The 17,909-nt window shown below is 40.7% G+C and overlaps 1 protein-coding gene across 2 annotated transcripts in view; it reads right to left on the reverse strand.

The window, feature by feature from the left end:
- Positions 1 to 3,493: 3,493 nt before the first annotated feature.
- The window catches only part of LOC117517504 (calpain-5-like), a 63,460-nt gene continuing 49,044 nt past the window's right edge, over positions 3,494 to 17,909 (reverse strand). For both annotated transcript variants that reach the window (XM_034178532.1, XM_034178533.1), the window contains exons 10-13: positions 13,958 to 14,160; positions 11,145 to 11,266; positions 9,830 to 9,966; positions 3,494 to 4,229 (exon numbers count right to left, since the gene is read on the reverse strand). In XM_034178532.1, the coding sequence (XP_034034423.1) occupies positions 4,047 to 4,229; positions 9,830 to 9,966; positions 11,145 to 11,266; positions 13,958 to 14,160 (645 nt within the window). In that variant the 3' untranslated portion in view covers positions 3,494 to 4,046. The remainder of the gene's footprint in view (positions 4,230 to 9,829; positions 9,967 to 11,144; positions 11,267 to 13,957; positions 14,161 to 17,909) is intronic.

The following is a 17,909-nucleotide window of genomic DNA, read 5'->3' on the forward strand; positions in this document are numbered from 1 at the left end:
GGTGATTCTAAAATTCTTATTAATAGATGAATAATTTGATGACTGCAGGACAGCAGAAACAATAATGTATAAAAACAGTGTATTAAATATATAATTATTTAATCCCACTTTTTAAAATATGACTTTTAAATAACTTTTGTTTTTCAGATATTTAAAGTTAACCAGCAGTTTTACAGATTTCAGTGACTCTAATCAGTAAAATTGTTTCTGGGTTTATCCATTATTTTTTGTTCTACATCCATCATAGAGCATAAATCCAGCGGGACTACCAGCTGATCATCGCACCTGCCTGTCCCTCCTCATGCTCTTTAGTATTTTAGATGCTGCTGATTCAAGCTTCAGTGTCTTATGTAAATTTTATTATTATTATTATTTCCCCGAGATGATCATGTTACTGTGATTTATTAGATATGCGGCTGATCAGAGAGGAGCAAAGTTGCCATTTTCACAATTGTACGTTGTCCTAAAGAGCAGCAAGCGCAAAATTTGTCGCAGAGGCTCTCATCCTTTTCCCGACATTCATACTTGATTGGCGGTAAAACTACTGTACAGAATTTGATTTTTTCAAGAGTGAGTCTGTATTGGGAATCTTTGACATGCCTTTCCCATGTGGCCTCCTTGCACGTGGGCGTGTCTGTTAGGAGGTCACCTCAGATGACACATTACTTGTGTTGCCCACCTCGAGGTGCAAGGTAGCTGCTTGGTCTCATTGCACCACCGCTGTACAGTGAAATTACAGAAAATGAAGGAGTGACAGGAGGATTTCATGCATGCAAAACAAACTATACACTGTATCTCATCTTCAAATAGGTTTAAGATTGTTAGGATATGTGTGTATGTATGTAAATATGATGGGAAAACAGCCCTTTTTGGAATTATGTAACTTAAAAATGAATTATTCAGGTTGCTCTATGGTATGTATCAATAAATGTTTTGCACCCTGGAAGCTGAAATAGAGCAAGTGAACACCTCTGGCGCCAGCTCTGGTGTTTGGGCTTTATCGGACACTCCTACTTGTAGACTGAGCCGGTGAATGCAGCACTCTGTGTGCGGGCCCACACAGTCTGTCCTGAGTGATGGTACATGTATGTATGCGTGCGGAAGGTGCGGGCGGGCGGGCGGCCCGTCAGGAAGCCAGTCCCGGGACGTTGGGCCTCTGGCCCATGTACAGGTTTGAACTATGAGCACAAAGGTGAATTCCGGGACAAGAGATGCCGCTGACGTGCTCCTTTTCTGTAATTGCTCCTGTACATTCCTATCTTCTGAATGTGTAAACCTGTACACGTGGTGTGAAAATTTCTCTATTAATGTGTATCAAGAGAATGGAACAAAGACAAAAAAATTTTACTTTTTAAATTATTATCATTATTATTATTACTCTTATTATTGTCTAGCTTTGTAAAACTGCTGATCCATCTGGCATACCTCAGCAGGCCTTTCCCCATCTTTGAACAAGGACAACTGTGCGACGGGGAAATGAGGTTTTGGATAAACTATTTTTAACTGTGGTTGAAGCAATAGACTTTTTGAAGTTTGAATTGTGCATGGCTGTGTCTTGAGTGTTTAAAAAAATGCCGTTTGGGAACTGGACTGAAATAAAAAGAGGAAGAAAACCAGACCTACCTTGGCCCACCTTGTAGTCTACCAGGATTGATTGTTGACTTTATTTTAGGAGGTGATTGTACCGGTGGGTATGAAGACAGTAATGCCTACTATGGCTGATATTGCCAGGGCAATTCTGGAATCCACCTAAATGCATGATACCTTTTTTTCAAAATGAATACTTTAGCAGAATTTCCAAGTCAAACTTTGTTGATATACCAAGTTTGTTAAAAGTCAGCAAAACATCCTTGGTGGGAGTAGGTCAACAGATAAGACCTTGACCCCAATGATTGACCTGGCCAGCTTTGACCTTGCTGGGCAATTCCAGATCCTACATCTGCAAGTTTTCCACATTTGGTGCAAATCAGGACACTAACCTAAATTTAAACCTTTGATCCCAAAGACCTTGACCCCCAATGATTGTTCTTTTGGGAAACTTAATCTTGCCTTGGCAATTCCAGAACTCACCTCTATGTGCATGCCAACTGAGCGAGTGAATAATGACAAATTTGACCTGTAATCCACTCACCTTGACCCCATTGATTGACCTTTGGTAAACGGTGCAATTTTAGAACTCACCAACATGTGTGTCAAATTTTATAGGCGTGACGGGTACAAGGTCTGTTAGAAAAGTATCCAACCTTATTATTTAAAAAAAAAACAACAATATGGATTTGAATCACATGTGATTGCGTCAGACAAGCTTGAACCCTCGTGCGCATGCATGAGTTTTTTCATGCCTATCGGTTGCGTCATTCGCCTGTGAGCAGGCTTTGATTGAGGTGTGGTCCACCCCTCTCGTCTATTTTTTATTGCGAATAAATGTCTGAACGATTTGGAAAAGTGCTGATGTCCACGTCTTTTCACAATTCCTGTGCTATTCAGATGACATACCGGATCAAGACAGCATCCAGTTTAAAAATGAACAGCACATTTCACTGTTACAGGAGTTTTTGTCATGGAAAGAGAAGCTGCTCCACCGCGCGTTGCGGTGCAGCTGCTTGGCGCAAAGCAACGCCGTGATGAAGCCTCACGGGACATGTTCTGGCATGTCCAGCTCATGCACAATCACAATCGGATATTCACAGGACTGGAAAGCAACCGGAATCCGTCTGAAATCCACCTGAAAGCTGTGCTGAGAGACCAACACCAAGGTGGTTTTGTCCGGCGTAATGAACGGAGCCGTGGCGCGTCCCTCCGCTTTTCTTTCCATGAAAAAAACTCCTGTAACGGTGGAATGTGCCAGAAAAAGTGCTGATGTCTACATCTTCTGCCTTTTTCTGAAAGTCAGACGAGGTCCTGGATCAACAAAGCTTTGATGTTGGAAATGATCTGGTTGTTCCAGTGGGGTGTCAGCCTGTCGATGGGGGCTGGGAGTGCGCCGCGCTGTCAGTTGTGGGACGTCCTTAAAGTGGCAGTAACACTCCGTAATCTGTTTAATCCCCATAAAATCGTCCCTGAAAGCCATATTAATTTTTCGAACGGTGTCCACCTGGAGGTCTCTCACAGTTTCTGGAAAGAAATTGATGCAGCAAAGCTCCAAATCATTCGGACATTTATTCGCAATAAAAAATAGACGAGAGGGGTGGACCACACCTCACTCAAAGCCTGCTCACAGGCGAATGACGCAACCGACAGGCATGAAAAAACTCACGCATGCGCACGAGGGTTCAAGCTTGTCTGACGCAATCACACGATTCAAATCCATATGGTTTTTAAAAAAAATAATAAGGTCGGATACTTTTCTAACAGACCTCATATGACCCCAGTGACCTTGACCTTTGCCTAAACAAATGCTTTAAAATCAATTCTGGTGTCAACTATCATCCATGTAATCACGTTTGTTGTAAATCACACAGTAAGGGAACAAATGGAGACAGACACATGTTGCTCAAATTATAGTAGGATTTCTATTTCACATTCAGGTTTTGCATAATATAAAAATTGTATTATCTAATAATCTTGAGAGACAGTTGATCATTAGAACAGAGTAATGTAACTTTTATTTGGTATGCATTATAACTAACATTGTACATAGAGTAAAAGTTATACAGGATAATATTAAAAAAGACAGATTTTGTCACAGCTCTAAGACATTTTGAACATGTTTTATAAGTTACACAAAAACGTTTTAAGAAGATAAAAATGTAAAAGATATGGCAGGACTAAATATTTTGTCTAGCAGTGTCCTGTTTGTGTCTTAACTTTGCTAATAATTCACCAAAATCCAGTGAAGGATGTTCCTAAATTGCACCAGCTGTGTCATCTACGGCTGGTGTTACTGTGTGTTTACACTCGAAATAATTAAAATTCTTTCGTGTGTAAACACACAGTCGCACCAGTAATGCTAGCGGTACTTTGGCAAAGGTACATGCATGTATCACCTGTGCACCAGATAGTTCTATACCGAAAACAATTGCCCCACTCTCATACAGTTGACCAGGTCACATAGCGGTCAGCTGAGTTGCAGTGACAATCCTCAGCACGATGGTTCCAGGCATCTCATCAGCCATGTTCCGGCCATTTTTCCTCAACTTAAGCCTCTGAGGATTAGCCGTGTCATCCACCAACCCGGACAGAACCACTTGGCCCATGAACTCGTCCTTGACCGTGTTGCTGTTCCACACCTGAAGTTAGCAAAGAATTGTATGCAAGACAAGTTAGTCTGAAATTCCTGAAAAACATCTCATCATGATCAGTAAAGTTATTAGCAGGAGCTACTGCGCTACATGCTAGCTTCCTACTTGTTGCAGCCTACTTACTAAATCAGTTTATTCTAGCTATGTGACATTAACACTTTCAGCAAAATCAATATTTGAAATTATGTACATTAAAAAGATGATTTTACATAAGTTTCTATAGAAAAATCTTTGACCTAATGATGGAGGCAACGGGCATACTTATATGTGGGGGAGACTGGAATATACGCCTCAATCTCAAACTGGATGGTTCCAAAGACTCTACCCAAACCCCCATACACAAGAAGATCAAGATCCTTATGGCAGAGCTGGGAGTAATCGATCTCTGGAGAGACTTCTACCCAACAACCCTAGACTACACACATTACTCCCATTCACATGCTGTCTACTCCAGAATAGATTACGTTTTTATTTTCCAAAAAGATCGCCATAGAATACATGACTGTGAGATAGGTAATATCGACTTGTCAGACCATGCACCCCTCTCCATGTCACTGCAAATAAATAACAACCCTGGAATCTTATTATGGAGGTTAAATACAAGTATTCTTAATAGTGAACAATTTAAAACAAAAATCAAAGAAGAAATCAAACATTATATGGAGGAAAACAATAATGGAGAAGTTGGCCCAGAAATAGTATGGGATGCACTAAAAGCGGTTCTCAGGGGGAAAATTATATCCTTTTGCGCATACCAAAAGAAACAAAGGCAGTTAAGATTATCAGAATTGAATAAAGAACTAAAAATTCGAAATAAAACATAAGAAGGGATCTAACCAAAACCTCACTTCAAAACTGAAAGAAGTTAGGAATGAAATTAACACCCAATATACACAAGAAATACAAAAAAACATGATTTATACAAAACAAAAGTATTATGAATCTGGCTCCAAATTTTCTAAGCTACTGGCAAGGAAATTGAAAAAACAACAGTCAGATAACACAATTTACAAAATTAGGGACCCACACTCTGAATTATTACTATTTAAGCAAAACGAAATACAAATGGCATTTCAAAACTACTATAAAAAATTATATACCCAACCAAAATTAGAAGAGGAACAGCGAATAGAGCAGTTTTTAACATCCCTTAACTTACCCACTCTATCAGAAGATCAAAACAGAAAATTAATAGCTAAAATAACAAAAGAAGAGCTGAACAGTGCGATTTCAAGGTTCAAAACAAACAAATCACCAGGGCCAGATGGGTATCCTGCTGAATGGTATAAGATCTTTAGAACAGAGTTAACACCAAACCTCCTTAGTATATTTAACATAGCTTTAAAAGAGGGGAAAATCCCGCCAACCTGGAGAGAAGCTACAATCTCGGTCATTCCGAAGGAGGGAAAAGACAGATTAGGTTGTGGATCATTTAGACCAATCTCTGTCCTGAATACTGACTACAAATTGTATACATCAATACTTGCCAAGAGGGTTGAAGAGGTTCTTCCTTACTTGATACAGACAGACCAAACGGGCTTTATTCCCCAGAGACAAACTTATGATAATATTAGACGCTCATTACATATTATAAACTATATACAAGAACATAAGACTCAGGCCTTATTGGTAAGCCTTGATGCAGAGAAGGCCTTTGACTCTGTGAGATGGAAATTTTTATATAAGACTCTCGAGAGATTCGGCTTTTATAAAGAATTTATTCAGGGAATCAGCAGTCTATACAGTAATCCATCTGCCCGCATCAAAATAAATGGTCATCTCTCAGACACAATTAAACTAGAGCGAGGCACTAGACAAGGTTGTGGACTGTCACCACTCTTATTTGCACTATATATAGAACCGCTCGCTCAATGGATTAGGCAAATTGATGATATTAAAGGTATTACCATAAATGGAGATGAACACAAAATTGCACTGTACGCGGATGACATCTTAATATACCTAAAAGACCCCGCTCACTCATTTTCTGAACTATTCAAGCTTCTAGATAGCTTTGGTAAATACGCGGGATATAAACTGAATGTTCAGAAAACCCAAATCCTAACACATAATTATATTCCATCCAAACAAATTAAGGACAAATTTAATCTGAATTGGGACAAAGACTCAATGAAATATCTAGGCGTACTGTTTCCAAAGGACATTACCACATTAGCAAAGACTAACTATGACCCACTCCTTACTAGAATAAAACTAGATATACAAAGATGGAACTCCAACCCCTTTATGAGCCTTACTCAAAGGGTGGAGACCATAAAAATGAATATACTCCCGAGATTTATTTTTCTATTCCAGGCCCTTCCAGTTGAAATAACCACAAAACAATTCTCCGAATGGGATAATATATTTTCCAGATTCATTTGGCAGGGGAAAAAACCCAGGGTAAGGTTTACAACACTACAACTATCGAAAGAGAGAGGAGGAATGGCTGTACCAAATTTAAAGGATTACTTTTTCTCATCCCAAATTAGACCATTGATAAATTTGTGTAATCAAGACTACCAGGCCAGCTGGAAAGACATTGAAATGTCACTCATTAAGGACCCCCCAATCCAGGCAGTATTGGGTAATAAAGACCTGGGGGGAATTGCTTAAACAAACTGCAAAATCCATGAACAAATTTTCAAATTAAAATCTGGAACTCTGTTAAAGATATATATAAACTACACGACAAGTTAGGAATAATTAGATGGTGCGCCTACGACCCTGACTTCAAACCGAATCAACTGGACTCTAGATTTAAATGCTGGATAATCAAGGGAATAACAACATTTCACTCGATAACAAATAAAGGACAATTTAAAAGTTTTGAGACTCTGAGAAGGGAACACTTTCTGGAAAAGCAAGACTTTTACAGATATTTACAGTTACGTAATTACTGTTACGTAATTATTTTAACCAGGTGATTAGAAATTTTACAGTGGACCCTGATGATCCAGTACTAAAAGAGGTATTACGTGCTTATTCATCGGAACGAGGCAAGGGTATGATATCTAGACTATATAAGAGCTTTATGAATAAAAAATCTTATTCTACAGATTATATTAAAGATAAATGGGAGAAGGAATGTAATTTTGAAATTTCGAGAGAGGAATGGGACAGTTACTGTGAGTTTCAATGGAAATGCACCAACTCACATACATGGAGAGAATTTGCATGGAAATGTCTAATCAGATTCTTTGTGACCCCCAAGCAGAAAGTTCACTTTGCAGGAGGAGACCCATTGTGTTGGAGGTTGTGCGGGAGCCGGGATGCTAATCACTGGCATATATTTTGGGAATGTCCAGCAATTTTAAGTTTTTGGTTTGAGATACACAAAATATTAGAAAACATGTTCCATATAAAAATACCATTTCATTTCAAAACACTTATTATGGGAGAAGTTAACTTTCTCACAGGCCAATTCAACAAATACTTATTTGGTGTTTTGATTTCTGCCGGCAAGAAAACTATCACCCGACACTGGCTACATCCCGACCCCCCCACAATAGAGGAATGGACGGATATTGTTAATGAAATTTATATAATGGAAAAGATTACTTTCTCACTCCGTCTACAAATGAATAAATTCACAAGGTCATGGTCAAAATGGGTCTCCTATGTACGAAAGGTATAGGCACATCCTACAGACTTAATGAATTAAATCATCTCTTCCTTCTCTGCCCTTTAACATCACTGGCTAATTTCCATTGGTTTAAAAAGGACTGTTTTGTCTTGTATGTACTATATACATATCTCAAAATGAAACAATATAACTGTATACGACCCTACAAAAGAATCCACTTCCTGTTGTTAGCCCATACATCCCCTTTTAATTTATTGTTCATTCATTTATTGTTCATTAGGTAGTACTTCTTATTATTATTGCCCCCTTTTTTTCCCCCCTCTCTCTCTCTTTCTTGGTCTTGCCCTTTTACAAACATATAACATACATGTTGCAGTTTTGTTCTCAGCACTTTATTAAACATTACACAGTAATAGTATTGTTACTAACAGCAAGGTTTTTTTATGCTGTTTTTTTTTCTTTTCCTTTTATTCATTTCTCTGGATGACCAATATTGTTTAATGTGATCTGTGAATAATAATAAAAAATAAATGTTAAACAAAAAGAAAAAAAAAAAGACGATTTTATATTAATGTGTGCAGAATGGTGTTTAATATTAAAATAAATCACAACTTTTGCATAATATTTCCAACAAACTCAACTAACACAAAGTGGACCAATTGCAGGTTAAAATAAAAGTTTTTGTAAAAGACTGTAGATTAAAGAAAGGTTTTATTCAAAGGAAGCCATAGTGACTTCAAAAGTGTCAAGCAGGGCTATACCTCCACCTAACAAACTGACACTGTCAGCATTGCTGCAGCATTGTAGAAATACTGAAAGAATATTATTGAGAATAAGGGGGGAAAAAACAGAAGTAGAGCACCACACTCATAGAGCTCAAACCTCAGCCAACACTAATTTCCAACTCCATAAAAATGTTACCCTGGACAAAATTTTCTAGGTCAAAGTTCTGTTAAGTGGCTTTTCAGAAGATAAATTAGATGTGATCAAATGTCAGGAGTATGTATTTAGTTCATGCACTTGAATCAATTTCTTTCTTTCTTTTTTTTTTTTTTGGTGTTGTCAGGTTCTTTTTTTTTTTCCAACTTTTTCAGTTTCTAATTTTTTTCCCCCAGATATTTTTCAAAGAACATTGGTTATCTTTGCCATGCACAATTTATCATTATTTTTTGGCCCTTGGTTTCTGAATGACAACTGGAAACAAACAGGCATAAAATTGGAACCCCCATCCAATTTTGGTGGTGTAGGTAAATCCATAACAGAAAAATGAGAGTGATTGAGGCACACTTGTTTGAGATATAATACAAAATGTACACCAAATGGGCTTTTCAATATTAAATTAAAAAATTGAATTCAAATGTCCACAAAATCCATAATCCGGATCAGATCCAGGTCAAACTTTGTCATGTGATAGTGAGTGCGAGTGCCAATTTGCACCTCACTTTGAAATATGAGAGTGATTGGGGCATGTTTGATTAAGATATAATGTAAAATATACATGAAATGGAGTTTTCAATGTTAAATTTAAATGGCCCCAAATCTGTTATCTGCATCAGATCTGGATCAAACTTTGTCAGTCAATAAAGGATACCATCCTACATAACGCTGTCTAATATAAAAGAAATTTTATCTTTTTTGACAGAGATATGAATTTTTGAAAATTCATTCAATGATAAAGATAGGGATGTTTCCAATTTTCCAAGATTTTTCATGACTTTAACCTTTGATCTATGACCTTGAAAATTTAATCACTTCTTGTCTATCAGGATATGAATCTTCAGAAAAAAATTTCATAAGGATATATGAAAAACTGTGGGCTCCAGGCTGTTCACAAATAGACAAACAAACAAACAGGGGTGAAAACATAACCTGTTACTTTCATTCTTTAAAATAATATAATGAATACAATCGATTAATTAAAGTATTTATAGGAATGAATGGTAGAAGGGTTTTCACTGCCAATTTATTTGCTGGCATCAAGACCAAAGAAGTCCTACCTTACCTGCACAGTTATGGGCTTTCGACGCTTCTTCCTGTAGAAAATGGCACTGGTTGCAAACTCTGGCTGCAAAGTGTCCAATTTGATGGTGGATCTCACCGACTTGCCTTCACAGGATATGATCACATAAGGGTCTGCACCTGCAGGAAGACATGTAAAGATCAATATAATCAAACCACGCTAAAGGCCCAGTCCCACTGAATTGCGCACAAAAGTGGTATATATTCGGTAAACATCCGCAATATCTGTGAAACGCTTGTATGACTCAGCTGACACCCGAACACATCCGCAATTATCCGCAGAGGCACGTTTTTCCATTGCCAGGATTTTTGAGCTGCACCAAATTTTGGTTGCAGATGACAGCCGCCTTACATACGCAATACATACTCAGTCGATGCGCTGTATATCTGCTGTTATCAAGCTTGGGTAGGATTACTTTGAAAGAATACATGTGGATTACATGTATGTATGTACATACATTTGGATTACTTGTAATCTGATTACTTTTGGATTACATTTCAAAGTAATCCTACCCAACCTTGGCCGTTATCCACTGATATATGCAACTGACGGGGTATTGCAGCTTGGCAGCGGACTGGTACAGTGTGTAAATGCATATATCACGTCCACATCACAAACTAAAATAAACTGTAGCGAATGCACACAAATTGGCCACGAATAAAGCGTTTGTATTATGTCTGCTTTGCATCCGATTTGCAGACAATTTGCGAATGCATAACAAACCAGATATCGACATACCTGCCAGTCATTGCCAGTCCAGCTGTGGAGAGGTACAGATGTAGTTATGGATTCCCAAGGACGTAGTGTGATAGCTGCTGCAGTCCAACAGCATATGAATCAACGTGTCCAAGTCCAGCAATTGCTGCAGAGGCTGTGATGTCGGTGTGAAAAGTGATCCCGAAAGGCCCGAGTGCGCTTCTTTTATGGCCGCAATGTAGATGCCGCGCACGCGCAATGCAACTGCTGTTTCCGCCACACGTGCGCAATGCATTCACAATACATCTCTAATATTTCTGTGATAATCACAATGCGTCTGATCAGTTTCCTCAATACATGCTTTATACATCCGTGATTGTTCCTCATATATTCGCTATATATTATGAATATATCCGTAATTCATACTGGGACATTTGTCATTTTTGGCCAATTTTGTTGCGAACGCCCGTAATTTGTATACTCAATGTATACAATGTATACTCATGTGCAATTAATCCTCTCCCCAGTGGGACCGGGCCTTACAGGATTAATGTTGGACGTGGGTACTTGTTGCGTGAAATAAGGTCTGCAGTACTCTAACCTCCTGTGTTGTCCTGGTTCTGCAGGCCCTCGGCTGAGTGGACATAGACATGAGTCACAGCCTGTGGGTAGCCGAGGAACGAGCTCCAGCACTTTGTCCTGGGTTTATCCTCGGTCAGCTCTCTGACAGAACACATGACGTAATTACGAATGACATGCAACCTCAAGAAAACAACACTTCAAGGATCACATTTAATCGAAGCAAACAGCGTCATCATTTGTACTTCTGGTGTTTAATGATGCATTGAATCATTACTGAAAGATTTAACTCTGAACACAAGTTAAATCTCCCTGTTGGTTTGAATCAGTACACTCGTATCAGAAAATAAAAAACAGGGAAAACAAAGCCTATGACCAAGAAAAACATTCACACCAGGACTAATGTATCCATCACCAAAGCCTCTATGGTGAAATATAATATTACACTCTCAAGTCTCCAAAATCACTCTTTCCTGTGCTTTTCTTGAATAGCTGCCACAGGGAAAATAATTAACAGGATTTCAGAGAGTATCTAAGGGCCCCTTCACACATAGTGCGAAGTTTGGTTGAAGTGCGCATGAAGCAGGAATCTTGTGCAAAACGTGTAAAATCATAGTTGCCTTGATCGCCTTGTACACCTGTTGCTACAACCATTTGCACACACCAGCAGCTAAAAGACAGAGTGTGCGCTGTGCGAACTCATCGATCCCTCTCGCCTCAGGTGTTGGCCAAATTCCAGCTAATACACATAAACATCTAACACTGCTCGTTTGGCTCTTAGAAAATGTGTGGCCATTCGCACTCTTGGCAACAGTCTGCAAGTAATCACTGTCATGCTGGCAGTGAAATTTGTCAAGGTCCCATGAATGTGGCTTTGGTGTGTGCGCTGAACTGACAGGAGGTGTGTCCACCCACTGAAGTGGCTGTGGAGATCTGTCATTCTGGACATCCCAGCTGGATACTGTGTTTGGACGGACACGGACTAACAACTGCCCACTGTGACGTGCATGTATCTGTTTGCTGTCATCACTTGGACATAAATGAAAACATATATCGCTGTGGCGATATATGCTGTGGGTTGCAGCGTGCGCATGCTCCCTCGCTGCAGCCCATTGACAGGCTGCCCCATGGTTGAAACGGACCATCAGATCAGAACACACAGCAAGCAATCTGACTTTGACGTCACCCATGTGAGCTCTGTTCCATATGAAGCGGTGTCAGTTCTGGCGCACCGTGCACAAGACATGCATGTCGGGCAGGACACACGCGCGGGCCGGCTGGAGATGCGCCAGCAGATGTGGACATAAGAGAAAACTGCTTCTCATTCATGTCATTTCATGACTATATGTCTGTGACCATGGGTCATCTACAGAGGAACAGACCGATCATATTTGTATTGCCCGCTTGATAAGAGGGATTCAATATAAAATGCTGTGTTTTTATGGTGTATGGTTTTATTTTAAAATACGTCCATTGCAGGTCAGTGACAGTAGCTCAGTGGTAAAGTTTCAGACTGGCAACCAGTAAAGTGCAGGTATGAATCCTGTGGGTGGTATGTTTTTGTCTTTTTTTTTATTCCACATCAGCTGCGCGATCTGGTTCCACGGGTACCAGCTGGTTTTTATTTAATCCACATCAGCGGTGTGATGTGATGCACCTCGTACTGTGTTCCTGTTGTGGCTGGCGTGCCTGGCTGGCTTTTGTTTGTCTTCTGTTTCTGTCTTTTGGTTTTCCTTCCAGGTGGTGCGCATTTGGGACTGAGTGGCTGTGTGGCTGAGTTACAAGGACCTCACCCTGATCACCTGAGGCTGATCATGTGCAGCTCGTCAGGACTCACAGCTGTGGTGCATCTACACGGATTGGAGCATGGTGGCATTTAAGTCTGGAGTACACAGTGTGTATTTGCCAGAGACTCGACCTTGTGACCAGACGGGTGAGATCGTCGTCTCGAGAGCCATCTCATCATCAGTGGATGCAGAGAACGTCCAGGTTTGATGCATGGTCTGTGAAAGAGGAGGGGGTGAGGTCTCACGCTCGTCAGCACACTTCCTGAGGTACGTTAGGTTTTGTGACTAACATTTGCACAGTCAGTAAATGTGGTGTCCCTCACACCTTATTATATTGAGCTGTATGTTAGTCGTTTAATCAGCTTCCACTGCAGTGGAGTTTGTGAACAGGGTGTTCCATGCCTGCAGGGTGGGAAGCTGATTAGTAATTAAGCCAGGAAGTGTTTGCTGTTTGTACACCTTTGAGCGGTCTCTCTGTGTGTGGAGTGTGGACTCACATAATGATTTCTTCTTTCACAGACTCGGTTTGTCGCGGCCACCTGGGGGGTGTCGGCGGGGTCCTTGGGTTTGAACTGGTTCTGGCTCTGGACCGTTAGTGCTGCTGGGAGCGCACCGCTTTTCTACCACGCCAGACCGCGCACTTATTTGTTATATCTTTTATCACATCACTGTTATGTAATTAAATTTTGTTATCCTTTGTACCGTGCTCTGCTTATTTTATACTGGGTCCTTCAAACGCTGGTCGGTTCTCCGGGCTGCGTCCGACACATAACAGTTCCTGCTCGAAAGACACTGTCGCGGGCATGAACCCTCGCACTGGGATCGTGCACGCTGTCCTTCGGCGCGATGTTTCATGGTACACTAATTCGAACTGTTTCGTGCTGTTTCATTGTATTTGACCAAACTTCGCACTATGTGTGAAGGGGCCTTAAAATCTGGCACATTTCTTGCTTTCCTATAAAAGACTAGAAAAAGAGATGAAATGTTTCCATGACTTAACATCTGCCAACATGAAACACAGTCATGTGGCTGATTTACACGATCGTACCTGCAGCCCGAGTCCACGTTAGTAAAAACACGGATCATGTAGTCGCCGAGTGTGTAGGGCTTGAAGGTGGTGGGAATGATGATATAACGACCCAGCAGCAGCGTGCATCTGTTGAACACTGTGCGGGCGTTGATGTAGGCCGACGTCACCACAGATTTTTGGGTCAGGATGTCGTGCAACCGATACTTTCTGTTCAGCTCCACCTTAAAAAGATCATTTCTATGCATTTATTTTATGGACATGGAAACAAGCACAGTCACTACAGCAACATAAAGGTAACAGACAGCAGTGGACATCAACACAGGAGTCATACGTACTGTAGGCTACAACAGACATGTATATTCTACTTATTAAATCAACCAAGGAGGTTATGCTTTCATGACCATTTATTTCTCTGTATGTCAGTCAGCCAGCCAGCAGGATAGCGCAACAGATTTAAATTAAATTTGGTGATGAGATAGGCCTTGGGTAAAGAAAGACTCCAGATCAAAGGGTAGGTCTTGCCTTTGATCTTGAATCCTTTGACTCTGATTCTACCTTTCATCTTTTATGTCAGATCCAGAGGTTTTTGTTTCTGTAATCAGGATTGTTTCTTAGTTTCTCAATCAGAATCAAATGCCAGGGGTCACCCCTTCATCCTGACCTGTTTCAGCCCAGACAGGCAGATAGACATAAGATAATGAAGACACAACCGCTGTCAAAAATCACAAATAAATGGACTGCATTTATATAGCACTTTTTCATCTGCATCAGACGCTCAAAGCGCTTTACAATAATGCCTCACATTCACTCCGATCTGAGGGTGCTGCCATACAAGGTGCTCACTACACACCAGGAGCAACAGGGGATTAAAGTGATTTTCCAGTCAGGCTGGGATTTTAACCGAGGATCTTCTGGTCTCAAACCCAAAACCTTAACCACTAGACCAGGGGTGGGCAATTAATTTTTACAAGGGGCCACATAGGGAACCTGAATTATGTCCGAGGGCCACACCATCGATAACTCGGCTGTCTCCCATTACAAATTTTTTACAAAAAATTACCTATTTAATAGCTTTAATAGGTAATTTTTATTATTGTAATAATATGTAAATATACCTAAATAAACCTCTCTGATTTGCAACACACAAGCTTGACATTTTTAATATATGTAATAATAATCACAGACCTCATGAGGGCCGGACAGAGACATGCAAAGGGCCGCATGTGGCCCCCGGGCCGCAGTTTGCCCAGGTATGCACTAGACCATCACCTCCCCCACAATAGAAAAGATATTTGATCAAGATCAAATATGAGTGATCCAGATCAAAAACCAGGAACAAATTTCAACTATCAGGATGTATGGTCAGAATCAAAGATGAGTAATCAGGATCAAAGCCCTGTGATCAGGATCAAATATCAACCATCAACAATATATGATCGGGATCAAGTCTTTGTGATCAGGATCAAATCTCAGCATCAAGGTCATAGGTAAGCAAAAATAAGCAAAGGTGAGTGATCAGGATCCAAACACAGTCATAATTATCAGGATCTAAAGATGCCAGAGACGAGATCCAAAGAAAAAGAAAGAAAAAAAAAAGAAGGAAATAAAAGGAAAATGATAACTGAGACATAAAGAAGACATAAAGAGCAAACTGTTTGGGAGTGGACTGGAGGTGAGAGAGGTGGGCGTGTGACTACATGATTCTCTCTACACCTACACTGATTACTCTGCCTCCTATTGGAAAGACGATATAGTAACAAAACACGATTCTCTTTGTGTGTGTGTGTATTTTATTCACAGCTACGAGGTCTATTAGATAATAAACCGACCCTTTTTTTTTTAACTATATGGATTTGAATGACGTGCGATTACACCAATCATGCTTGAACCCTCGTGCGCATGCGTGAGTTTTTTCACGCGTGTCGGTGACGTCATTTCCCTGTGGGCAGGCTTTGAGTGAGATGTGGTCCCGCCCTCTTGGCTGAATTCCTTTGTTTCATACGCTGCTCGAGACGGCGTGCGTTGCTTTATCAAAATTTTTTCTGGACCTGTGAGGAATATCCGAGTGGACACTATTCGAGAAATTAAGCTGGTTTTTGGTGAAAAGTTTAACGGCTGATGAGAGATTATGGAGTGTTTCTGTCGGTGTAAGGACTTCCCACGGAGCGGGACGTCGCGCAGCGCTTCCAGGCGCCATCGTCAGCCTGTTTCGACCTGAAAACATCCTAATTTAAGGCTTAATTCACCCAGGACGTTGTGAGAGAACCGAGAAGATTCAGAAGAGGCCGGCATGAGGACTTTATGTGGACATTCCACTGTTTAAGGACATTTTGTAATGAAAGACGTGCGCGCAAATTCGCAGAGTGGTTTCCGTGACGACTCGGCGAATCTGTGTGCGCCGCGACAGGAAAAACACCTCCGTGTTGAAAACCATTTGTAAAATTCAGGCGGCTTTTGATGGCTTTCAACAAGTGAGTAACTGAGAAATTGTTTAACAGCTTGGGCATGTTCCAACTTGCCCGTTAAGGTTTCCAACGGAGGTGTTTTTCCTGTCGCGATCCCCCGCGGTCAGGTCCGACCCGACATGTGACTCTGCCCGCACGTTCTTTCATTACAAAATGTCCGTTAACAATGGAATGTCCGAATAAACTCCTCATGCCGACTTCTTCTGAAAGTTCTCTGTTCTCTGACGACTTACTGGATCAACAGAGCCTGAAATGTGGAAGTTTTCAACTTGAAATGGTGAGACGCTGCCGCCTCGAAGCGCAGATCGCCGTCAGGTGCCGTGGACCGTCCTTACGGTGACACTACCAGACCAAAATCTCTCATCAGCCGTTAAAATTTTTACCGAAAACCAGCTGAATTTATCGAATGGTGTCCACTCAGTTGTGCCTTACAGTTTTGAAAAAAATTTGATCAAACAAAGCAGCAGTCTCTGAGCCATTCCTAAACAATGAAAAAAAATCGACGAGAGGGTGGGCGACTCCTCACTCAAAGACTGCCCACAGGCGAATGACGTAACCGACAGGTGTGAAAAAACTCTTGCATGCCCACGAGGGTTCAAGCATGTCTGATGTAATCACACGTGATTCAAATCCATATGGTTTTTGAAAAAATAATAAGGTCGGATACTTTTCTAATAGACCTCGTATTTATTCATTGGTGGAGGCGCCCCCCCCCCCCCCAGACTTCACCTGATGTGTTTGTATTAATGGCGAGTGTCGTTAGTTTGATTTACACGGGTCAAAAGGCCAAAAGCAAACTGACCCACTGAAAGGACCAAAACTACCAACTTATAACCACCAGGTGTTGGACCACATGCTGGTGCCACCACACTATGGAACCATCCTAGGTCCTGGATAGCAATCACCAAGTCAGACAACTGCTCCATGCACAACTCTTGAAGGTAAACATTTATCTGCTGCAGCCAGGTGAAATGTGGGCGTGGCTTCTCCACTCGCTCAGACCCTCAGCACTGAGGTACCTGTGTGTTCATAGATGTTCTTAGAGTGTGCCCTTGTCTCCAAAATGATAAATGCTTTATTAATGACAACTTTTATTTTATTCATCAAAGGTCCAAAATTGGCAAAAATGTATTTGTGCAATCACAGCAGTCCCAGTTTCACATTTGCACAGCCTTCGGAGTTCAGGCAGCCCCGTCACTGAGTGGGATATTTGTTTATTTTTATTTGGTAGTCAGGTTCATAACTTCACTTATTAACTGTCTTTTTAAGAAATTAAGCATTTAATTACAAAAATAAAAATAAACCTAAGAAAGACTCTGAAGGCGACAAACAGCAAATGCATGATGATCATATGAGAAGCGTGAATTCCATATTCCTGCTTCAAGCTCCCTGCTGGTTTGTTTTTTGTTTTTTTTTTGTCACATGCTCATGATTGCAACAGTGTTTCTTTGTCTCCAAAAACAGCCCCTTTGGCAGCACTACAAAGCTCAGAATGTGCCTCTGAA

Source organism: Thalassophryne amazonica, chromosome 9, assembly GCF_902500255.1.
Source record: "Thalassophryne amazonica chromosome 9, fThaAma1.1, whole genome shotgun sequence".
In the NCBI taxonomy this organism is placed as follows: Eukaryota; Metazoa; Chordata; class Actinopteri; order Batrachoidiformes; family Batrachoididae; genus Thalassophryne; species Thalassophryne amazonica.